General features: G+C 44.6%; 1 protein-coding gene across 1 annotated transcript in view; it reads right to left on the bottom strand.

Moving 5' to 3' along the window:
- The window catches only part of epha4l (eph receptor A4, like), a 63,676-nt gene extending 39,574 nt beyond the window's left edge, over window positions 1–24,102 (bottom strand). The window contains exons 1-3 of the mRNA XM_085370978.1: window positions 23,883–24,102; window positions 22,029–22,096; window positions 18,618–19,281 (exon numbers count right to left, since the gene is read on the bottom strand). Of these exons, the coding sequence (XP_085227104.1) occupies window positions 18,618–19,281; window positions 22,029–22,096; window positions 23,883–23,979 (829 nt within the window). The 5' untranslated portion in view covers window positions 23,980–24,102. The remainder of the gene's footprint in view (window positions 1–18,617; window positions 19,282–22,028; window positions 22,097–23,882) is intronic.
- Between the last annotated feature and the right edge of the window lie 1,159 nt (window positions 24,103–25,261).

Raw genomic sequence — 25,261 nt, 5'->3', positions numbered from 1 at the left:
TCTGAGCCTCTTAAAAGTCTAAAGACAGTCTAAGAGCAGCCTACCTCAAACTGTGCACGGTTGATGAGGTTTTTTTTTTTTTTTTTGCCCGTCAATTATTAAGCTGTCCCAAGCTGACCCTCACAGGCTGTCCCAGAATTCTTTGCAGAACTCCAAATCCCCCCGTTTTGCCATAGACAGGCTCTGGCATCTTCATCTGTGGTTTGAAACTCAGGATTTCAGAACTTGTGTTTGAAAATGTGATGTCAACATATCAGGGCTTGTTTATAGCAGCGACTGCCCTGCAAAGGGAATAACTGGAAGAAAAGAGAGGTTGATATCCAAGTAAAGCTGGGGGAATTTGCTTCCTATTAGGAGCCTTCGTGTGTGTGTGTGAGAGGAAAGAGACCACAATAGTGGGTGGTCCAAGAGACCGTGGCTTCAGAGAGGAATCTCCCTTAAGACTTGCTGGATTTATCACTGTCCGGACCAGCCGTGGCAAACCTATACAGACGCAAATAGAGGCGCACAGGAACACATGTGTATTGAGTTTTAATGGGATCTGAGCTGAGACGCCCTCGTCATATCCTCTCATGCAGCCCTCAAAAGTCTAACCCAATTTTTCCCCCCACACCATCTTTTTTATACGTCTCTTTTTTCGCTCCCGATGCTCTCTAACTCTTTTTTTCCTTAATTTGTTTTACTCTTTCTGTCTCCCGCTCTCAGAGGCTTTCTCTCAGCAAGCCTCCTTTCAGAGACAGAGAGGGGTTTGTCAGGTGCCAAATCCCTGAGCTGAGAGATCAAAGACAGACAAAGAGACTGGTGACTTACTGTTCTATTCTAGAAAGGCAAAAATGGAATCCCTCATAGACCGGGGACATCACATTCTTCCCCTTTTCTACCCCAGCAGCTCTTTCACTCATTCAATCCTCCTCTCTAGCTTTAGTCTTTTTCCCTCTTTGTCACTCCTTCCCCTGCCCCATCCCTGTTGTCTCTGAGCTAAAGCCCGTTTGGAGAAAAGGAGACTGGAGTGAGTTGCAAGAGTTAATGAGTAGTTTTGTCTGTGCAGTCGGGGACTCTGCTGGCTGATTTAGTTTAATGGAGAGGGGGGGAAATGGGACCATCGATGCGTCCATCTGTAAAAAATAGGAGCACAGAAAAAGCTAACGATACAATGATAGCTACCCACAGGCGAGCCAACTACAAAAAAACACAGCTAAGTTTTCCTCCGAGTGGCAGCAACCCACACACCAGGCTTTGAACAGCGATAGATGCCGCCAAATAAATCCACATCTACCCACACACCCACCTACTGCAGCCCACCTTGAGTGACCCGCATGCTAAGCCTGATAGGCAAGCTATTCTGCAGCCTACACAACAAAGTAACCAATACACTAGGGAATGAAAGCATGAGAGCGAACTTGCACTACAATAAGCATCCGAAAACCCCGGGAATGTAACACCCAGCGCACGGCGCACAATAACCAGGCCTGCCCAGGCAGAACAATTGCCTCTCTTGTAATCAAAAAAAGGGAGAATTAAGTTCAAACTGCTGCCTTTCCCCCCGCTTTCAAAGCCGTGCTTTATCTTCTATAGGTGATGAAAACTCGGTCACTCTTTTTTAGTCATAACAGACAGTGAGCGCTCTTCAGAGGAGCGGTCGGAGGCATCCTCACAAAGCCGCTCTTTCAAAAAACCAAGCGATCGGCTTTCAGGACCTGAGGGCAAGGAGAGTCTCGCCTTCTCCTGCACCTTGAGGAGCCAACGATCTCTATTCAAACTGCCTTTCTGCCTTATCCCCCTGCCTTTGTGTGTTTTCAATCTCTTTTTTTACCCTCTCTGTGGAAGGCAAGTTGCTCAGGTGAGACTCCTGCTAAAAAAGATTACGATTCCAATAATGTTTCTCTTTATCCCCTAGCTATGGAATATACACTCACAAGCTGAACGTATATTCCCCACACGAACATGAATGTATAAAACAAAATAGCCTCCATATCGACACACCTGAGCCAGTGGCATATTATCGGGGCTAACTAGCTGCTGACCGTTAGCGTCTGTCACTGGGACAGCAGGAGAGTGGAGCAGGTTAACTCATTAATTCTGTCACTCTGGTTATTAATTACCTCCAGCCCTGACAGCGACGCAGAGCCACACGGCCAGCGAAACACATCAGCGTGATGGATGAGGGACACACGGCCACCGAAACTGATCACCATGATTGATGACATACACTCGACACACATCTTGACCTTGACCTGGCAGGGGAAAAGGTCCTATATTAGCTGTAGCATCCTTTAAGATGCAAAAGTGAAAAAGTCTGGGAGCGACATCTGGGCCGACATCCTCACTGGTGTTAATGAAGGCTTCAAACAAAAGCCATCAAGGCTAACAACGTTAATAAGACCCAAGCCAACCTTGCTGACAATCACCGATGCTTCGCTACCGGCGGCCGGTGCCAGCAAGCGCGAGGGTTGCCAGCAGTTTGTCTGTCGAAGGCCAGATGATTTATAACTGTATTTTCAGCCACACCAATCCATCACCCGAGAACCACCCAAGACGCTGCCCTAATTAAAATGTCTGTACCTGACATATAGGAGCACCGGCCAATGAACCAGATGAGCAAAGCGTGTTGTAAAAAAGGAGAATTATAACAAAAGAAGGCTCCGAGAACCGAGGTTACGCCCGTAAAACAAACTGTTCCCTCGTGCTGATGCCTTGGCCTTTCATCCAAATTCAACATCAGATCTGAAATGTTCTAACCTGCAGCGTTTCCACAAGTCAGTACTGAATTTTTGCAGACACTGTAAAAGACCTTTGACAGCACTGTTCACCCAAATATAGACTATACCGCAGACTGGATATGAAATATGGACGCAGCCACAGTGACGCCACCTATTGGTTTTGGACTCCGCAAAACCAGTGAAGCCTTGGTGAGTTTGGTTTTTTTGGAGCCAAAAGCGATGAAATTTGGAGCACATGGAGTGCTCAGTTACCAATTCCTGCTAGCTTTTGTCTGCTAAATAACAGACTAATAAAATACGATTAAGTTTATTAGAACTGAAGCACAAACCACTTGGATGGTCGTGTACCACACTGTACCACACAGGTTAGGCCTAGCAACCAACAGCAGCTCACTGTGTGCATATGTCAGACAGGAAGGGTTTTCGTAGCATTTAACTGAATGAGGTATCCATCAGTTAACCCGATGTATAGTGGATATGAACGAAGAAACTAAACCAGTTGTGAACAGAGGTACTTTTGAAGCCAAGCTCAAGTGGTGACATGTTGTCTTCATTTTTCATCCCAAGGGGTTGCTGCTCAAATAATACAAGAGACTAACGAACAGTTTCCTGCTTCATTATGAAGCCGTTTTTGCTAAGAGCACAGTGTGGTGCCATATTGTAAAAAGAAATTGCAATATTGTTCTGAGGACTTCCTGTAGACCAAGGTCTCGGCGTTCTTATTGACACGTAGGCCCCAACTTCCTCCCTAATTCCTCTAAGTTCACCTTAAGAAGGAATATTAGTACAATGGTCATATCGCAGAAATCTAAAGTATTCCACCCAGCCAACTTCACAACATACAATACAATTGCTTAAAGAATGAGAGTCCTGAAAGTAAATGTAAGGAAAAGAATGAGGCACTTCAAAAAAAAAAAAAAAGACTTCAAGAGAGGAGGGTAGAGAGCAGAAATTGTTAGGACTTTGAAACGAATGGAGAAGAGCTACAGCAACAGGATGGAAAGATGAGGAAGAGGTGCAGGCAAACAGATCCATCTTTGTCTGGTGAAACACTATTTGACTTGGCTGCGTTAGGTGGGAGCCACTCAGATTCCACATTTGCGCCCATGCCAGGTCGGCAAGGGTGGCACCACCCAAAGCCGGGCATCGTGCCAACTGACTAAGGACCTTTTGTGACCTGAGATTCACACAGCAGGTGGGTAATGGGCTATAATTCAAGGCAAACAAGACAAGTGAAACATACACAAACAGAGGCATGCAAACTTCTGTGCACCTGCAGACCCTCAGGTATGAACACAAAAGCCCTTCAAACGTCCTCTGGACTATGCAGATTCACTTTGCAGAGCCATGCATGCATGCAAATACACACAAAGATGCACATATCAGCTGAACAGGCTTTGTGTAAGGAGGTTAAGCACAGGCAGCACAGCAGGGACCAGGGGAGGTAAACAAACACAATCATGGCATTGTCTTGGTCCAATTTCCTCAGGTTCTCTGGGGGGGGGTTAGTGTCTCATGTTGGATATGTGTGTGTCTGCATGTGTGTGTGTTTAGCATACTTTCCTGACATTGTTTACAATGAAAAGAGCCACATTTCAATTCAGTTATGACAAAAAAAATAAATAATAGGTAGATAGGTGTGGGAGGTGGGGTGGTATGCTAATGTTGTTGTGTGAGGGGACACTCGCAGGGGCGCACACGCTGCTAAACAATTGGGGGAGTTTAACTATTCTGCTCGCGGTGAGTCAAGGACAATGAGGCAGGAAAGGGGAGTATGTGTGAGGAGAACACACACTAAGAATAGGTGAAGAGGAAGTGATAGGGAAGCGGTCTCAATGGGGCCTCGTAGCCAATTCTGTAAACAAGTGTAAACCACTTGTGACATTGCAGTACAAATACACAACAAATCACTGCACAGACTCAAGGTGACACATGCTCAATGCACAGCTTGTTCACTCGCATATCCATTTTTTCTTGCACAGTGCATAATACGTCACACATACGTTCTGAAACTGGGAAATACATCAACATCATGAGCTTTCTGCGCAAAATGGGAGAAAATATCACGACAGCTAAACAAAGGACAATCTAGCTATGCGTCAGCTGAATATATACATCACACACTACAAAGCGAACTTGGTAAGATTAATGCAAGTAACAAACAAAAAATGTGCCTTTGTGATTAATGCATGTGTATGATGATGTTGCTATTTCTCTTGCAGGGTAGCACTGACTGCTTGCTGCTGATTACCACTGAGGCTGGGAAGCACGATTAACAAAAGCTAAACTAAAAACTAAAACTAGATGTGAAAAAATCATTTTTGTTAGTTAGCTGGTTATTTAAAATAATAAGAAAAATTTGACTTTCACCAAAACAGGAAAACTAACTGAAACAATTTTGTGAATTAAAAAAAAATTATTAAAATAAAATGAAAGCATAGACAAAATATCCTGATTTCTAGTGTTTGCTACTTTGCCAAAAAAATAAGTCAATATTAAAAGCCGCCTGCTGAGGCCTTTATGGTGGTGTTTATTGAGACTTTGGATTACTATAAGACTGTGAATCTGCTATTTTCAAAAGGTTCAGTGTTTTTATTCTAATACCTGGAATCATTTTCCTAAATCTTGCCTCTGACACATGCCCTCCCATACATTATTAATTAATAAAGACTAAAGCTAAGACTGAAACTAATAAAAACTAAACTAAAACTAAACATTTTCAAACAATAAACCAAAAAAAACAACAACCCCAAAATACTCTGGTAACTCACTGAAACTAGCCTAAATTAAAAGCAAAAAGTCAAAATGAAACAACCAAAAACTAATTACAAAATACAAAACTATGACAACTTCTTGGTAGTAGTGTGGCCCATGACACATAAGAAAACACCAACATATAGAAAAAAGGTTGCAAAAGCACAAAATAAATAATAAACAAAAGAAAAAGAAAAAAACAGAAGTGTTTCTGGGGACACATTAATGTGACAGACCAGCTGTGACAGAAGCGACAGAGACCAAAACATGTGACGAACTGCTGGAGGATTCACCGGCGCTGTGAGGGAGATGTAAGGTAATGTGTTTTTTAATTGCATCATTCATCTAATACTGTAGTTACATGTTTGCTATTAACCTTTTCCTGTTAGCTTCTTACATTCTGGTTGGTTTGTCACCCTAAAAACACTTTTGTTGTGTTGGGTCAACTTTCGTGTGTTTTTTTCTATTTCTGTTGTTCTGTTGCAGAAAGAAGAGCCTCAATAATTATTAAAAGGTGCTTCAAGATCTAGATATGAGTAGTTTTTAACTAACATAATAATCTCTAAATGTTCCTTCTATCTGCAAACTCGGCGTGGAACCAGCTGCAAAAGAAACTAACTCTAAGCAGCTGGTCTCAATAAATAAATTTAAGGTGATGTGGATTTGGATGAGCACTGTTTGTTTTATGTATGTGTGTAAGACTAATATGTCTTCTTGTGGGTGTTGTTCTGGAACCACTGTTCACTCTCATGTCCATTTTTGCTGGGAAACTCAAACATCTTATGTCCAGATTAAACAAAGCGTAAATTAAATTAATTAAAGTTTTTTTTCCAAAAAAGCCCATAAATCCGCCCTCTCTGGCCTGGTTGCCACAGGTGTGTGACCTCAGGTGGAAACATTGCAGCTGGAAAATTGTTCAAATATAATGTAATTGCTACATTTCTGCAGATAGCTCAAAGCAAAAATAAACCTTAACCTCCATCACATGTATTCTGATATCCAGATAAACATGAAAGCAGAATGGCTAAACCACTGCCTGTAGCTGTGGATTTTCAACATTAATTTCAGTTGTCTTTTCAAACGGAACACATGGTTTATTTAATCTTTAGTTACAGCGGAAGAAAAAGGGCTCCGACTTACACTTGGATCATTAAAAACGACTCCACAGTGACAAATTCACCACGTAAAATATTTACACCGAGCTTACATGTAAGTTTAGATGACTCCACCACGACCCCGTCGTAAATCAAACACGCTCCACCACACGCACACGGGACGTACAGTTTGTCAAATGAAAGTGCGCGCACATCTGTCAGCGCTTAAGCTCGCACATGCAAAAACTTAAATTGCTTCGTTGTCTGCGGTCTCGGGGGCGAGTTTAACATCAACCTTGACGGTTTCTCAGAAGCAGCTCGGTGCAGAGGTTGCAAAGGGTCGACTTATGGGTGAAAAAGGGAGGTATTTTTAGGTTGTTTGTTTAGGTAATCTACTTGTAGCTCCCAGACGACAGGCTGTCTGGGGCCTCAAAACACCTTCTATTGTGCATGTGTGTGCACATGAGGTGTGTGTGTAGCCCTGGGAATGCTGCGCTGCCATTGTGTCTCTGCACTGGGGGACACGTTTTTGATGCTCTGGATGTGTGTGTGTGTGAGTGCACACATACACACACACACACACACACAGGTTACATAAAAACTGTCCCGGGTCACTGGCTCTTCAACAGCTCATGTCAGCCCAGTGACGGCCTGCTGGTCTCCACCGCGACTGTCCCTGCCCTGCCCTTTGACCTCACCTGGTGTCACTCAGGCCTCATCAGACCACTTTCCCCCTCTCTCTGTCTCTCTCTCCTCTTGAAACAGAAACGAGGTCACTGCCATCATAGAAATGACACCTCCCATCCTGAGCCTCCCCCCAGTTTGAAACTGTGTTGACTCCTGCTCATGCTGCATGCCTTGACATGATGTGTGTACACTCCTAAGCTGGCAGCGTATATGTGTGTCCAACAGCTGGATGCATACGCTACCTTGCCTAACCCCCAGAATAGTTAAACCTAGCCTTGTGGGCAGAGTGGAGAGGGTGTGTGTGGGGTGAAGGGCGTGCAGGGTTTGTAACAGGAGCCTCGGGTTAATGGCTGCTGCTCTGACAAGGTTACTCTGCTAATGTGTTTTAGCCTTTAGCTTTGATGTGACAGCAGACACACATGCACAAGGATGATATTGGAGGGGGCAAACAAAGGGATATGAGGTAAAATGCACAGCGTGCTTTGAAGTAAGTGTGTGGGCACCACCGCGGTCGAGTTTCTGTGTCGTGTTTTTCACATTCCTCTAACTCTTTACATTCTTCCAACACAAGCATATCTACAGCTCTCTCTGCCTTTCCTTATCTCTTCTTATCGTTGCGATTTATCACCTCTTAAGTTGACGTTCTGCACTTATCAGCTTTGCTGATTGTGAAAGCAAAGAAAAGCGCTCATAACTTCCTTTATTCTCCCGCTTAATGCCGTCAATAATCAAGCTCCAACCTCCAGGCCTGAAAAGTAAAGCCAAGAAGAGTAAAGCCAAAACCTGCAATTCCTAATGTGGCCACTTGAGGCTGAACCAATGCCCATAGATGCCAATGGAAGAATGCTCTAAAAGAAAATCCCAACATGGTGGCAGCCGAAATGCTTAAGCTGAGGTTTCAAAAAGCAGAATCCAAAAATGAAGAAATGCCCTGGTGGCTTGGTCTGTCTGTTACTATATACAGTCTATGATTTCAGCACACTAAAACCCAATACTAATGTAAACACAACATATCAGGACATATAGCTTTGGTTTGAAATTTTTTTCCTTTTTAAAAAAAAAAACACAGCAGAAGCTGCTTTTATTGAGGAGGTTAGCTCTGGTGTCTTTCCAACTCAATGCACTCTTTAAAGGGTCAGTTCACTCATGCTCCCTGTAGGCCCAATGAAAACGGTTCAAGATCAGGTGAATCAAGTCTACAATACACACAGCTGATATTGACTGTAATATCTACCGCAGCTGCCAGAGGTCATGACATGACTACACTACGCTTGTTCAAAGAGGGATCACCACCCATACCCCCTCCCCACTTCACCTTTCACATCTCCAGCCATTTATCAGGCCACTAGGAATCAATTCATCTTGCTTTTTCTTTTATTGTCTCACACACACACACACACACACACACACACACACACACACACACACACACACACACACACACACACACACACACACACACACACATTCCTTCTGTCAAACAAAGTCACTTTTTGGTGCCCTTGTTTGATTTCAATCGCTGTCTTTTCTCTTAAGCTTGATCCTATCTGTCTGCCTCGCTTTCTCTCCCCTCCTCTTTTTTTCTTCCAGCGATACAAGTCTTCAAGGGAACACGTTACTTTTTTTTTCTTTCCCCTTCTAGCAGTATTTGAAAACTCACTAGATATCAGGAAGGATCAAGGTTTCTAATCCCAGAGATGTGCCCTGCCACGGACATACCTCAGCCTCTGGCTGGAGATCAGCAACTTTGGGTTGCTGACCGGCGCAGCAAGAGCTCCACATCCCCAAATTACATTTCAGCTCTCCTGCACAGAGGTTACACCTCAGAGGCAAGCCCACGGTGTGTTTGATACACATGTACGTTGCCATATTTGTGTGCATACCCATCTCAGCAATGTGTCAGCCACCTGTTCTCAAAATTCTGGGGTGAAATCAAAACTGTAGACGGCAAAAAACGTGTTAACAAAGGTAAGAAAGAAAGCTTTGCTTTTCTTGGAGAAACTGGTGTCACACATTGAATAGACATATAAAGCTACAGCTAACAGACAGTGAGCTTTGCAGACCTTGAGGATACAGCACATGGGCTAATGTAGTTGTAGGCTGTTTTTTCACCGGAATCATCAACTGTACAAAAATAACAGACGTAGACATGACCGACTGGTTTGTGGACTAACAATCTGAAAGTTTTGTATTTGGTCAATGGTCTATATTTGGTCTATATTGTAAGGTAAAGACCTACAGAGAAATGCAGAGAAAACCCCAACAAGATGGCAGACAGACACAGATACCGGCTAACTGAAACATATAAATTCCAAATTTTCTCACATTAACAAAAAAAAAAAAAATCTGACTTCACTGACAGCCTGTTTACACAAATAACCACATGGTTTTTGGTTATCATCCCATATCCCATATAATAACTATTACAACACATGCACCAAAAAGCACCAACAGCAAAACAATTCTGTTCAGTTATTCAAGCTAGTGAACGTGAGGTCTAGCAGAGAGCTCACAGCCACAGCTACTTACGTCACCATTAATCTGGCATAACTTTAAGACTTCTTGTTTTTTGTACTGAGTTGAAAACACGTTCATTTGCAGTGTAAAGATGGGAATTCTAACATGGGAAGCTTCCAACAATGACTTGCATTTTTAGCCAGCCTTGAGTGTCATTACAAGCATTTGACACTTGTGTATTTCTTCATTTTTCAGCCGCAGACCTTGCAGGGACTGACTGCAGTGTAAAGGCAAAGAGAATACTCTCCTTGTTCATCATCTACAGTACAGATGTAGCTACGGTCCATTGGTGTGGCAATGTGGATAGCTCTAAATATGGCACTACATATGAGCTTCAACCATTATTAGAACAGAGGCGGTACTCGTCAGAGCAGTTTTACATTTACTTCATGGTTCCAACAGGCAGGAAATCAACATGCTAGAGCTGAATTCTGTTAGAAGTGTCAATTTAAGCAGTCAAACATATGTTTTAAGTTTAAAAAAAATAAACTTTACTATTTATTGTTGGCCCTACATGTCTTAATTTCTGCACTTAAGCCTGTGTTGTAAAGGCAACCTGTAAGTTGTAACCAGCTTCTCTGTTTAAGCTTTCTCATTACCAAAAAACAAGCCATAACCTAATGCACCGACTCCTCCGCTGAAGCACCGATTCACACGCAGGCGAGCGTAATGTCAGTTTAGGCTCTCCAAACTCATCTTCCATTGTCTAAGATGAAGGAGGCTTTGGATGCCCAGAATACTTCCTCCCACTTCACATCTTTAATCTGTTTTCCTTGCAACAATCTGCATGTAGTCTTTTATTCTAATCACACATTCTAAGTGTGTGTGTGTGTGTGTGTGTTTTTCCAGGGAGAATGAAGCACTGTGCCACTTCCTCCTATGCTGTGATTAGAAAAGGGGGATCTCGGCTCATTAGAATGGGCACTGCATCCAGTCTCAGGGCCCATCAGATTACACAGCCGCCCTTTATTGCAAGGCTTTTTGTCATAACCCCTAACTGATTGCTACGGAGCTGCCTTTGATTTGGCCACTGAACTCTTTGCCCTCTGAGGAAAAAAAAGGATGATGACGAAAGAGAAGAAAAAGACCACCTAGATACTATTGGATGGTGCTGGATTGTGTGTGTGGTGGGAAGGGGGGGTGGGGGGGATCTTAAGTTGGAAATCAGCAGGAGAAAGAGAGAGGGAGAGATAAAACATTTCAAGGTGTTTGCAATCAGCCTCCCATTGTCAGATACTGAAGGAGAGCCGGCCGTTCATCTGAGGGGCTGCTGAGCTGCTTTGTCTGCAGGCAGAGATCGCGCACTGCGATTCGGGATGTTAATAGAAGTTTCTGATACAGCATGTGATACGCCTGCTGAGACAGATGCACTGAATAAACACGGGCCAGATAACGGTTCAGACACACACACATTTACTCCGCGTCCGTCTGCGCTGGTGATCACTAACACACTGCCCCAGATCGAAGGGATTTCCGTGCGATGGTGAACCGACAGATGAAGTGCAAAAAAAAAAAGAAAGGCAAGGTTGCCAGACTGGAACTAAATCTCTTTCCACTTCACTCCCTCCCGTGTTTTTTGCCTCCTTTTCTCCCTCCCTGTCTCCTCATCTCGGATCTCCTCTGCTGTTCTTGGCGAGTGAGGTCCGCTCTGCCTCTCTTTCAGCACAAAGAAGGTGGCAGAGGCCCTCGTTCTCTTTCATAACCACTCTCTCTCTCTCCATCTCCAAAACAGTTCACCCATGCCCACTTGATGGCTGTCCACTTCTCCCTCTCCGTCGGCCTTTCTCTGCCTATACATCCATCCATCTCCCTCCACAAACGCCACCTCTTCTCTCCGTCTGCCTGCCAGCTCGGGGAGAAAACAGGGCTTTTTTTAGGGGGGGGGGGTAAGGAAAATCTGAAAAGTGAGCGAAGGAGAAAGAAAAGGGCAAAGGAGCAAGAGGGAGAGTGTGCAGGAAAAAAGGAGGGAGAAGAAGGGGAACAGCCTGAGGAATGGGGGAATGGCAGAGATGCATGGGGGGTGGAGGGGTGGGGGTGAAAGGACTGCAGGGTTGTGTTGGTAGAGAGCTGGGGTATTGATTCAGGGCCTTTTGACATGCTAATTTGCTTGCTGACTGCTTTAATCGCTCCCTCTTCCCATCGCGGGCTTCAAAGAGAGGATGCTTTTCAAAGAGGAGAGGAGAGGAGAGGAGAGGAGAGGAGAGGAGAGGAGAGGAGAGGAGAGGAGAGGAGAAATGTTATCATCCTCATGGCCCATATGTTGTTAATGCCAGCTGACAACCATGTAAGCTGCACTGTTACAAACATAGTGTACTTAAGAAAAGTAGTGTGTCTTCACAATATCGAGTGTATTTCAATGAAATTAAAATGAGCTGAAGGCTTAAATGCTCCATTATAGGTTGAAAAAGCAGATCATTACAAAAAACGGATTATTCAAAAGTTTAAAGCAGGTCCAAGTTCATCAACAGTTGCTGTACAGTGTTAGAGATTTGTGGCCTTAATAGGGAAGCAACGGTATATTCTGTACTCTGTGGATCATTCGTTCCCACTGTGTACCACAGTGTCCAACCAAAAACAGAAGTCCCCAAATTTCCCTAATTAATTTAGCTAAAACAACACCTGTCATTTTTTCCAGTGTGGCTAAACTACCTAATGAAAAACCTAAACAAAGCATCGAATGGAGCCGATTTGACACTTGTTGCTTTTTCAGTCAGACCCACTGTAATCAAAGAAAGATTTCCGTCTGCAGTAACTTGTCTTTGGCAGGAGTGCTCTGTCATGGGAGAGCGGCAGCAAGACAAAAAGCACAGAACAGAGCAAGCCCTGACGATAACAGATATGACACAGATTGAAGCAGCATGACAGGAGGAAGTGGATTGTGAATCTGCTTGCAGATGTGCAGCAGGAGGCTAAAGCAGGATAAAGAGTGGGCTCATAGAGAGTCTGGCCGAAGATATGTGTAGAATGTATTGAGCAGTCAGCTGATGTGGGTTAGCACTGAGATCAGCTGATCTGCCCCCCTGGTAGCTACTTTCCTTTTCATAAAGCTTATAGTTGGGGCTGGATCAGGTGACCCTGAATCCTCCCTTAGTAATAGACTTCTGAGGGCTTCCCATAATGCACTGAGTGTTTCTTCTTCTCTCAACTTTTTTCACCTTAGTGTAATATACACCACTCTGCATTTGATCATTAATTATTATTAATCTCTGGCTCTCTTCCACAGTGTGTCTTTGTCCTGTCGCAGCAGAAGTCCACCACTTTCCGGGAGATTTCTTGGTGACAGTGGGAAGGGAGTTTTTCCTTCCCACTGTCACCAAGTGCTTGCCCTAAGGGACTCAACTGATTGTTGGGGTTTTCTCTGTATAATTGTAGGGTCTTTACTTACAGTATAAAGCCCTTGAGGTAAGTGTTGTTTTGATTTGGTACTGTATAAATAAAAACTGAATGGAGTTTGAATTGCTTGACCTAGTGCTGCGCTCGATTTAAATCTATTCAAAACACTTATATCAATCTGATTCCAATGACAACAACATTTAGTGCGCCTTTAAATAATTTTTTCAGAAAACAGTCCTGGTGATTTATTGAATCCTTTAGCTCATTTTAAATATAGTTACTAGATCTCTCTTCCAGCTGGTGTTAGAAACAGAAATGAGGCCCAACTGTAAATTGTGACAGAGGAGCTTAAGTTGCATAGAAAAAGAAAAAAAAGAAAGAAGGAAAAACATGGATAAACATGGATACTTGTAGCAGCATAGTCATACACCCTGAGGTGTAGCTGGCACTGTGGGAGTACTGCAGCTATCAACCCGGGTCATGCTTGATCACCGGTGGCTTCCCGCCTTAAACAGGGCACGACGAGAAGAAACAGAGAAGGGTGATGAGTGTCGAGCCATGAAGGGAACAAACACAGAGGCAGGACGGCCGCCTGAGCAGGAAAAGCATTTCAGCACCTCGACTAATGATGGCTGTATTACCACCAGCATCCCCGCCCCACCTCCCTCCTCCCCTTCTTTACCATTCAAGTAGAGGGAAGATTTGTGTGAGCTGAGAGGACTGCTTCTTTTTTTTTAATCAGAAGAAAACAACAGCAGAATATTTAAAAATCCCTTAAGCAATTATTTTAGCAGGAACGAGGAAGAAGGGAGGAGGAGTTGAAGGATTCCTCGTGAGACATTTTGTCCTCTCTTTCTGCATCTGTTGTTCTTTGCTGCTCTCCGTTGGTAATAGCCTCCGTTCCTCGTCTCTATTCAGCGGCACAAAATGAGCCTCTCTGGTGGCAGCGAGAGTGATGAGTACATTCACCTCCATTCTGCTGCACTCTGCTCGGAGTGCGGGTCTGTGTGCGCACGAAATTAAAACTAAAGATTGTGAGTGCGCGCGTGCATGCGTCTCACTGCTTCGTCTATTTCCATGCATTTGCCTGGATATATAGAGTTTGTTTGCACGAGCATACGTGTGGCAAATGTTTATCCCAAGATGTAGATGACTGGGGTTTGTGCGCACGCTCTCGGGTGTCACTCGCGCATGTGTGTTCGCTGGGAGAGTGACGGGTGATGATGTTTGGTGTGCCGCCTCCCTCCCCACAGCGAAGGTAATCTCATTATTCAGCCCACTTCCTGCTGCTGCCACCAGAGACAGGCTGACAAACACTAACCACCTCGACGGCCGGAGCAGAGAGAAGAAAAGGGGGGTTAAAAGAAGAAGAGAAAAGGAGGAAAAAAAAGACAGCGTGAATGGGTGAAAATTGCTTACAGAAACTCGGCAGTAAAAATGGAGGGCTATGAAAGGAGAAAGAGACATATGAAAAGAGGAGGAACGCCTGTGAATAGCCGCTGAAGCAACAGGAAATCTGAAGAGACAGAAGACATGGAACAGAAAGAAAAAAAAAAGACAACCAAAAGGAAGATGCAAATGCTTAATTTGTGTATATGTAGAAGAGAAGGAAGAAAGGGAGCAAAACAGGGGTTGGAGGAGTGGTGGTGGGGGGAGAGAACAAGGGACTGAGTTTGTGGATTTAAAGTCACCCGGGACCGGCGGGCTAAATAGAATTACGTGGTGAATTTAGAATGATGCTCCCAAGCGCATATTTAACACTGTCAACAGAGGGAGGGATAGAATGGGAGACCTAGATACACACACACACACACACACACACACACACATACACACGCACACACACGCACACGCACACACACACACACACACACACACACACACACACACACACACACACACACACACATATAATGAACGGAGCACAGGAGAGAAACTTCATCCGTAAAACCTCTTAATCCAATACCAATGAGAGTTTCCAGCTCAGCAAAGACTGCTGAAGCAAAAATGCTCCGATCGCACACCGACATCACAATCGGGTCCTGAACACACACACGTGCACAAGCAGGATTTAAAGAGGACACAAATGCACAGATGGAATTTAAAGTGGATTTTACCATGCATTTGCTTATTTTCTGTCTTTTATATGCTGTTACATTAGTGGATGCTCATATTAAACATGGTACAAGTTTTGATTATTCAATTTGATCCAATTGATATTACATGTTTGTATTTAAACCTAAATACAAAAAAATAAGGGGTTAGGGTCTTTGGAAAGTAGTGATTATGGTCAGAGTAAGCCTCAGTTCATATAATGTCCTCTCATACACTTTGACAGTTTAAAACATGCAAGGCAGGGCCTTCTGTCTGATCTGTGGGACAGACCACACAGCTGATGAATCGGAATCACGTTAAAACTGGGTTTACAACAGAATTAGACTAAAGGTTGAACATTTAGTTTTGATAGTTAGGATTAGGATAAGGCTCTAGAGAAAGCTCACAAAGAAGTAGAAACTTGTTTGTGTTGTGATGAGAGGCAGTTATGAGTGAAAGCTTCACAGCTCAACTATGTGCAAGCATTCTGCAGTGTCAGAAGCATCTGTCAACTTCACACCTTAAACAAGCTACTCATCCCCAACAAACACACATGACAACAGAAGCAGCTTCGAGGGAAACAACTTAAAATCTGATTCATGAAAAAACAACTGCCAAAAACGTTATTTCGATCAATCTTCTAATCAAGAAAAAAGCGGGCAATTATCATTTCTCCATGATGATACACATGATGGGCCAAAGTGCCCACCAATCTCTTCTTTGCATTACCTCAGAGACACTCCCGCACTTCCAACAGCAGGGACTCCCTCACCAGATGAGGAGTGAGACAACAAGCTGACCCCCGCGCCCTCCCCACAGAGTGGGCGAGGTGGTTAACAGGGAACGAGATCCCAAACACAAACAGACAGTCCCCTCTCCTTAGATCAGGGGGCCCCTTGGCCCACAGTGCCCCGGTTGTCCCTCTTGCCTTGGCCCTGGCTATACACCCTAGTCACCCTAGGTCCACCTAAGGCACAGACACCCATACACACTCCCCCTACCACAGCTGTCAAAACCCTGACATCTTAATCAATCCTGGATCCCCAACCCTGTCATACACTGCAGTAAGATGGATGCGGAAGGGGATGACCCCTGACCTCTGCCAGGGGTAGAGAATACAAGTCCTACATCCCCTGTCAGCTCCCCCTCTAAATCCTTCTCCCCCTCAAACATCACCAGTCTCAGACGGCTCCGCTGCTGCCCCAAACAATGATGGAGGGGAGCCCATTCATCCTGGGCTGGGAACCAGGGGCCAGGGTGCCCTTGTAACCCTGCACGTACACAGGACAAGCACACACACACACCACTCACACAACTGCACCAAAGAAAACCTTTTAAACAAAAACAGTTTGAACTTTATCAAACCACCTCATAGGCTGACACTCTCATACACATTTTCAAAACAGCAAAACAATACTGAAAAAAAAAATCACACCTTAACTCATGTTTCCTTTAATTTCACCCTCACCACAAAGAAACCCCAAACCTCTGCGTAAGTCTGTTTGTCAACACGGGCATAGAAAAGCGGAGGCCCTCCCCCCCAGAGCCTGTCACATGGGGAAATATTAACCAGCTCATCTGTGCACTTGAGGACCAGCACCTTTTAACCCACAAGTCCCTGACCCACAATCAAAATAAAGCCAACACATGTTATCCAGCTGAAAGTGAAATTTAGAAAGAGAGTAGAACTGTAGGTAAAAGTGAATAGAGTGGGCGTACTGGCACTGTAAACTTAAACAAACTCAAGCAGATGCAGTGATATGGGGACTAAATGGATATATTGGCTTGAGCAACAGTGCTGGTGCCAAGCTGGCAAACACTACAATACTGCATTAGTCACATAAAATCAAAGCTTCCAAGTCCTTTATTGCCTTCTATGATGACTATAACAGCTATTTACCTCAACGAGAATTAAAGGGAAGAGATAAGAAGTCATTTCCAATGATGCAACAAAATGGAAGTTATGGTATACAATATGAGATCAGGGTTCTCATACTGAGTCATAAGAGGTTGTTGTGGTAAACTGATTGCAGATTTCTCTCTCTCTGCTTCTCTAAAACTGACTCTGGATATAGAAACCTGGCTGGAGCCATCTGAACCCCGAGGAGGTGGCAACACTCCAGGAGAATTCTTACTGATCGTACAGTGCGCTCAACAAATAAACTCTGAACTATACACACAAACCTCCATCTGTGACTACTTGAACCCCTTTGCCTTTCCCCCACCCCCGAGCAGCCAGTGGTAGCCCTAAATCACCAGACCTGTTTGTCATGCAATTAGTCCTCCGAGATAAAGGCTGCCTCGTAAATTAGGAGAGGTGTAGTAGTCCGCCCCCCTGTTAATCACCCGTGCCCAGCCTCTGACCCCTCACTGCTGCGGCCCACTGCTTTCTGTGTGATGTTGGTGGGTGGTGACGACCGGGGTTTACCAATAAACTTTCCTGGCAGAACTGGCATCCGCTCATCTGGCCAGCTTACAACTGTGCCCCCAGCTTGGCAAAAGACTGATCAACAAAACAGCTGCTGAATCCTACTAGATGTTATTAACATCACAGTACTGTATACCATAAGCCACAGACCACTGGGTGCAATGAAACAAGGGAGTTAAAGTGGGTCAGAGGCAATCAAAAATGCCATTTATGAAGAGCTTGGAAACTGACAGAAATTTGAAATGATCCATTGGTGGGTTTTTGATTGGCATTCCTAGGATCATTTTAAATTCACCAACAGGCTTCAAGCTCTATCATGATTGTGATTTTAAAAAGTCTGAAGGGGGAAGCACTCTGTGCTGACCTTAAAACCTCATCAAACTGCCTGGTATAGGATCACGGCAAGCCAAGAGTAGAATAATTGTCCACAAAGGGCTATTCCTCTCCTACCAAATAGAACTATTTCAGCCCCATCTCCCAGCTGTGTATTTTTACTCCTCTCATACCTGCTTGGAATTATAAACCCTTTTCTCTCTCTCCTTCTCTTCCTCTAAAGCTGTCTATCTCTTTTCCACAGCTTGGGGCTCTATTGGGAATAAGAGAAAGAACAGTTAGGGGGGGTGAAAGACACAGCGTTAGTGCAAACCAGTTGGAGCACTAGTCTCCTCTCTCCGTGTCACCAATTCTCCTGGGATGCATCCCACTGCACAACACCTCCCAGTGGGCCCACTAATTACTCCATTTACAGTCATCTCCGCTTCTATCACCCAACTAAACACTGGAGAGAAGGCTGTAGAGAGCTAGGGAGCAAGGAGATAAAAACATCCAACGGAGAGGGAAGAACAAAGAGAACAAAACACACGAGATAAAGACAAAAAGACAGAGACAGGATATTGTAAGGGTGGGATGGACTGGAGGAGAGGGGGGACGGTGGTCTATAAATCGAGAAAGGAGCCAAAAAAATGCCATAGACAAATATCAGTTCCTTACCTTGACATTCTGAATTGCGCTCCTCGTATCCAGGGTTGCACAGACAGTTCCCAATGGGCACCAACCACTCGCCGTCTGCCCCGCAGTACATCTTGGGCACCTCCTTCTCCTCTGAGTTATCCACGCATGAACCACGAACTTCCACAAGTGAAGAAGTATCAGCTCCAGTGATAGTATCTGGAAACTGGGCCAAATTACGCACGGCTAAAGGACATTTCTTATAGAAGACCCTGACAGAAACAAGTGCAATGCACGCCCCAACATCCTGGAAAGCCAAATAGAAACCCTTGCGGTTCAGGGCTCCCACATCCCGGACTTCTGTGTTCAACTTCATGATACGATCGCCAATGTCCACCTGAGTGAAGCTCTCATCTGCAGCGATGGTATCGATCTTGCCGAACTGGTTCTCTCGGATGTAGCGCTCTTTGTCGTTGTTGGACTCGTAGTAGTAAAGGTTGAAGGTTTCCTTGCAGGTTCCCATGACACCCGGGAGACTATTGCAGTCTCGGAGAGTGAACTTAATCTCAATGTAGACTCGCTGGGCACCTCCTCTGGGGATCCAGTCAGTGCGGAGCCAGTTGTTTTGATTGGGTTCCATGACATTGCACACCTGGTACGTCCGAATGGGGATGTTCTTTTCATCCATAATACTCACTTCCTCCCACTGGGGAAAGGAAACAAATAATAAAATGTTAAAATCAGAATCAGAGAGACTTTATTAATCCCAGAGGGAAATTCTTAAACTTTATTCATCTCCACCAGGTCACCAGTGACTGGTTTAGAGTTAGTTTCAAATCTACCCCTTTATATGGAATTTTCCTGTATGTAGCTTTCCCAAATTAAAAGTGTTCAACAGAGGGCCAAATGCATAGAAGAGCTAATTGGAAAAGTTAGATCTTCCAGTTTAAACTGTGCTTGTTCAGCAACCTAACCCTAAGTGGTTCCCTAATGACTGGGTGGATGACGAGAGTTTAAACTTTAAATCTGCTTGTGAAAATGGTATTTTCCAAACAGCAGCTAAAAGGAACCTGTAAAGAAAATTTGTTCAACATTAAGAACATCTAGAAAATGCCAGACATAAAAGCTCTCCTAACTGCCAATGTGTAATATGTAACCAATTAAGCACCAAGTACATATTACACGGTGCCAGTTTGCGCCAAGCAATACAGCGCAAAAGAGCATTTTGTTGGTTTAGCCAAGCAGAGCAGTTCATCGATGGCTTAAATTAATGCATATTTTATGAATGACACCTAATAGAGTTGTGCAAAGATATTAATATTTATTGCTTCTCCTCCACTATGAAGGAAATATGTGATTAGGTCTCTGGCTCAGCAATGCCTACAGTTCAATTACTTGGTGAGCTGTACACAAAATCTTCGTCTCACACACACAAACACACACCTAGGCATTAGAAGATTGCTAATGATCTAATGTGCGCCTGCTCTACATCTGCATACATGATTGGCACTGATGTCAGTATGAGCTTGCGCGGGGGGTGCACAGATTACCCGGTGTGGTCTGACTTATTTTTTACCCAGGGAGAATGTTTGTTCAACTCGTAATAAAGTTTCTCTCTCTACACGGCACCATTGAGGAAACGCAAGTATTTCTCGAGAGCCTCGGAGCAGCCCGCTGCCTCTGATTTTTTTTTTTACCGTGTGTTTTAAATAGAGCCTTTGACTGAGCTGGGCTGTAAACAAGAGCAGACAAGCTTTTGGCCGTTGTCGTTTCAGCCATTTAGAAAACTGCACAAAAAAGAAAAAAAAATTGAAACATGTGAGTCAGGCTGCCAGATTTTACTTGACGCCTTATCATAAACAATCTGGATTTAAGCCTTATTTCCCCAAAGCAGAGTGGTACGATAATGCTAAACATAGCTGTGGCTGTAGGATTTAGAAAAATGTCTATCATTTCCCTCCTGCTCTCTGGCTTCAGCCCCGCTTTTGTTGTGGAAATCAAGCACCGCTGAGATAACGCTGCACCTTTCCCCCCGCCGATAGCAAGAAAGAGGGAGAATAAGGCCAATTGGTCATAATGAGAGGGTGAATGCAGGCTTTGCGCGGCTGCCGGGACCCTGTCAATCACTTGCTTGTGATAAAATGGCTGAGGGGAGGACCGGAGCGCAGCACCGATCAAGTTCATTTAGAGAGGCCGACAACAGAGCTCGCAACAGATGCACAAGATGAGATCCTGCTCCCCTGGGTTCATATTCATTAGCTGACATGGCGGTTGCTAATTTGTATTCATTTTCATAAAACATTAAAAGGCTTAATTGTGGTTTTCATCACATTTGTGCAAGCAGGACAACTGGAAGAAGTGACTTCTGACTGACGATCACTAACCTTCTGTCGTTTGAGTGACCCTGACCTCTAAGCTTTGACGATTTGTGATTTTAAAATTTATTTATTTATTTATTGGCCTTTGAAATTTGTTTTTTCCCCCCAGGTTTGGACAATCAGAGGACAAAAAATGAATATTTTATCTAAAACATCAAAACCTACTTTTTTATTTATAAAAGGCTAGTTAGGGTGAGGGTTAGTTCCCAGCATGCATCTGAATACATATTTACCTGTTTCTATACAGTCACGTTTAGGCTATGTTAAGGCATTGCATGTGCCTTACGTTTAACTAAAATCTAACACTTGTGGCCATCGTGGGGCCCTCTGCGGCCCCTGTTCTTTCTCGTACCAGATCCACTGTAGCCCAATTAGAACCACCAGAGATCACACATTCTGTCGATCCTATTCCCCGTTGCTTTGTAGCTGGTCATACTGCAGGCAAGAGCTGAACCCCACTGCACTTTCCCCCCCTCATTCATCCATTCCAGAGGACCCTCTCTCAGCTGCCAAGTTCCTCTCCCTCTCCCTCTCGCTTTCGCTTCGACTCAATGGTGGAAAGGGATATAAAGTTTCTCCACAAAGGCCGATTCAATCCACGGTCTATTCAGGAAACCCGACGCCCGCTGGAGTATCGGTCCCCGCATCTGACCATTACAGAGTGGTTGGAGAGGAGGGGAGCAGAAGAGAAAGAGGAACAGGGCTTGTGAGGTTACTGGGGTGCTTACACACCCCATGGTTCTCAAAGCAGCTTCCTGAACCCGATGTGGGTCTCGAGGTGGGTTACAGGTGGCCTCTATATAAGATAAAAAATGAATTTATTCATTTTTTTGTGAAATGATCTAATCCTGAGCCCAGATGCACACAAACACACACACACACCAACACACACGCAATACAACAACAAAGATATTCCCATAAAATGCTCTCCAGGACAGAATCTTATCAAAGGGGGCTGTGTATCTATTTGGCGGATCACTCTACAGCTCCTGCCAACAATGGATATCATCTCTCTATTTTTTCCCAATAGGGGACCATGCGTCCTAACAAGGGGACACTTCTTTGCAGCACTTACCCCTCCTTCTGTCGGGTTGGAGACCCATCCCAGCTCCCCCTGTACAGCTCTGGAGTCCAATAACGTGACTGGAAAACAAGAATGAGAGAAGTGAGCATGCAGTCTCAGACCGTCCACACAACATCAGCACTGGCATATAATCCAATTAGGCCTTACACTCTGAGGAGGAGAAATGGCTTCCTTTTTTTAAAATGATTAAAGCAAACACACACACACACACACACACAAAGCTTTAAAGCGATTTATGTAGTTGAGGAAATCTTCTCATGATGATGGTTCAGGAGTAAAAACTGTGGGCCAGCAAGTGTTACAAAGATGTACATGTGAAGGCTTTGTTCTGCGTAATTCCTTGCTGTGCCTAAGAGATGTGGTTTGATTGATTTTCGTTAAGCAAAGGGATCTTCTATCAACGACAAACGCTTTTCCCCCGGAGCCTTTCACATCGTGATTTTATCGGTTGCTCACCGTCGGCTTTACGCGTTTGACTGAATCCTCGTGCGTAAACTTAAAATAAAAATTTAAAAAAAAGAAAAAGCATTTTATAAAAGGGGAAAAAACACAGTGACAGACAGAAAACCGAACACAATACTTTCTCCAAAAAAGTAAAACATCACGCACAAGAAAAATTCACGCATATATTTATAATTTAAAAAGGGATCAAATTTATTTTATATTTGCGGTCCTTTAAATTTTCTTTTAAATTCCCACTGAAAGGAAAAAAGCTTAATCAGCTGCATGTGTTGTAAATAAATAAATAATTAAATAAAAAACCGAGCACGTAAGCACATGAAATACATCATCGTGCACAATGAAGACTCATTTTAAATTTGAATCTTTTGAGTCCCAACTAAACGGCGCTCGGGGTTTCTAACTGTGGACTTGTTGTGTCGGACAGCTTTGCTGTGCCGAGCAGAACAGACGCACACCAAAGAGTCCGTCAGAGAACAGACGTGCAACTAATGGGCTCGTCTTTAATAAAATAAAGTATTGATTTTATTAGTGTTTACAGTAGAAAGTGGGTTTGAGCCTCATCTGTAGCGGACCTAACACGCGGCGCTCCGGGACTCGAGCAGGCGACTGCAGCCCCGAAGACCTCCGAGCGCATGTTTTGAATGAGATACACCACACTTCATTTAAATAGTTCTCATTTTAACACTTGATCCTTTTTAAGTAAACGTGTATCTGACACATCATCGGCAAAAAATCTTGAATGAATCGACGACAAATATTTTGTTGTGTCGGCGTCAATGTAATGCGCCAGGCAGGAAAGCTAAACTTTTAGAATTTATTCGGATTTTTTCCCCTAAATGACGAAGTGACAGCAGGAGACATCGCTGCGGATGCTTCTGAAAATGATGGATTAAGAGCTGCTTTGTCAGTCGGATGTGTGGTTTGCGAGTCTCCAAACTGACTCGTATATTCATTTGGTTTCTCTTTTTCGACACATGTTTGTGCGAAGTGCTTTTTTAAATTGTATTTATTTTATTTTATTTTTTTTGGGGGGGGGGGGAGCAGATGTCTCCTTCACTGTCCTACAGAAAACAGCACGTACTGCTGGAGGGGAGAGGGGGCAAAAGTATCAGTACTCCCAGGCTTTCCGCAGCTGGCACGATCCAAGTCCGACCCAAAACAACGGATGCGCGCTCGGTCAGGCACTTCTCACTCCAGTTTCGCTCGCATAAAAGCTCCGCAGAAGCCGCTGAGTGCGTAAAGGTGACCCAACTCGTCGCGGCTCCACGCACTCGCAACTACTGGGGCTCGGCGAAGTGAGCCTCCGCGGCGCAAAAGCCGCACAGACGCGGGGGAGCGGGGATGAAGTCCCGCCGCAGTTAATTTTCCTCCCAGCGACCTTACCTTCATTTGGGGGATATATCCGTGACGAAGAAAGAGATGTAGAAATCCCAGAAATAAGAAAAGTGGCCGTGAACAAAATCCCTGCCATGAGTGCCATTTGTGTCGGTGCTGCGTTTTTTCCCCTCTCCTCTTTTTCTTTCGGTGCTCTTCTCCCAGGTCCTGCTGTCTCTCTCTCTCACTCTCTCACACACACACTCTCACTCACTCCCTCGCTCTCTCCTCTCTCTCTCCCAGTGGAATATGGGTCTGAAGCGGACAGAGGGGGAAGAGAAACGCACTGAGCGCTCCACAGCCAGGAGGCGGGTCCACTCCGTGCGCTCTGACGCGGACTCCGTCAATCCATATAGGAAACGAGAAGAACTGGGGGTGGGAAGAGAAGAGACGGGGGGAAATAATCATTAACTACCCCCCAACACACACACACTCACACAAATAGGCACACACCTCTGCACACACCAAACAGTGGTCACTACAGTTCAGACGCATGAGACTGGGAATCATAGCGCACATTTGTCCAACTCACACTGACTGTGAGCTACAAGATACAATCTGCCTGGTGTGTGTGTGTGTGTGTGTTTGGGGTTTAGAAAAAGCAACACCTTAACTAACTGTAGAAAGCGCTCCTGAACTCTCCAGTATGGGAGTGAAATGCACTGCGTCAGTCTCAGTCCTTCGCGCTCGCAGCACTCTCACTGTGCTGATAGTTCGGCTCCAGGTGAGTCCGAGGTGAGCGAGCCGCACCGGACCAAGGTCGCCACCTAGCGGACAACTCGACGCCTGTTCTCCAAAAGAATGAAAGGGGGAAAAATTGGATTAAAGAGCAAGTGTGAGCATGACCTCCCCTAACATTACACAGAATTGCACTTTGTAAAATTGACAATGCACGTTTCAGGATGGGTGGCGAGCTTGTATTGGATTATTGTCACTTGCTGTTATTCTGATATTATCACGGCTTTATGGGTATTTACGATGAAACCTATAGGCACAGTGCAGCGTGAGAGAGGCAGACCTGGTTGTCTGTTGAGCTCCTGCTGCTGCTGCAAAAAAGCAAAAAGCAAATGGTTGTTACCCCTGCAGTTTTTCTTGAAACAAAGGCGGCATTGTTCACATCTGAGAAAAGCCAGCTGTGTCCACGTTTAAGATTTTGCCCAGGGTGCTCTCACTCATCTTTGTCCTCCTACACAGGTCTTTCTACTGCTCCCGTGAGATGCGCCCATTGCTGTGGCTGACAGGCGGCCTCTCAACGATCTGCAGAGAAGACTGTCACTGTGTGGGCAGATTAGGGCTTTCTGCATCACCACACACTGCGGCCGGTGACTGCAGCCAGGCTTCCGCAAACCACGACCGGCACCCTTTGAATGTTGTGTCTCCTTTGGAGT

This window comes from Diplotaxodon limnothrissa, linkage group LG14 (genome assembly GCF_057381915.1).
Source record: "Diplotaxodon limnothrissa isolate DT_005_m linkage group LG14, D_limnothrissa_male_GT1.1, whole genome shotgun sequence".
NCBI lineage: Eukaryota > Metazoa > Chordata > Actinopteri > Cichliformes > Cichlidae > Diplotaxodon > Diplotaxodon limnothrissa.
This window is presented reverse-complemented; position numbering and strand designations above follow the sequence as displayed.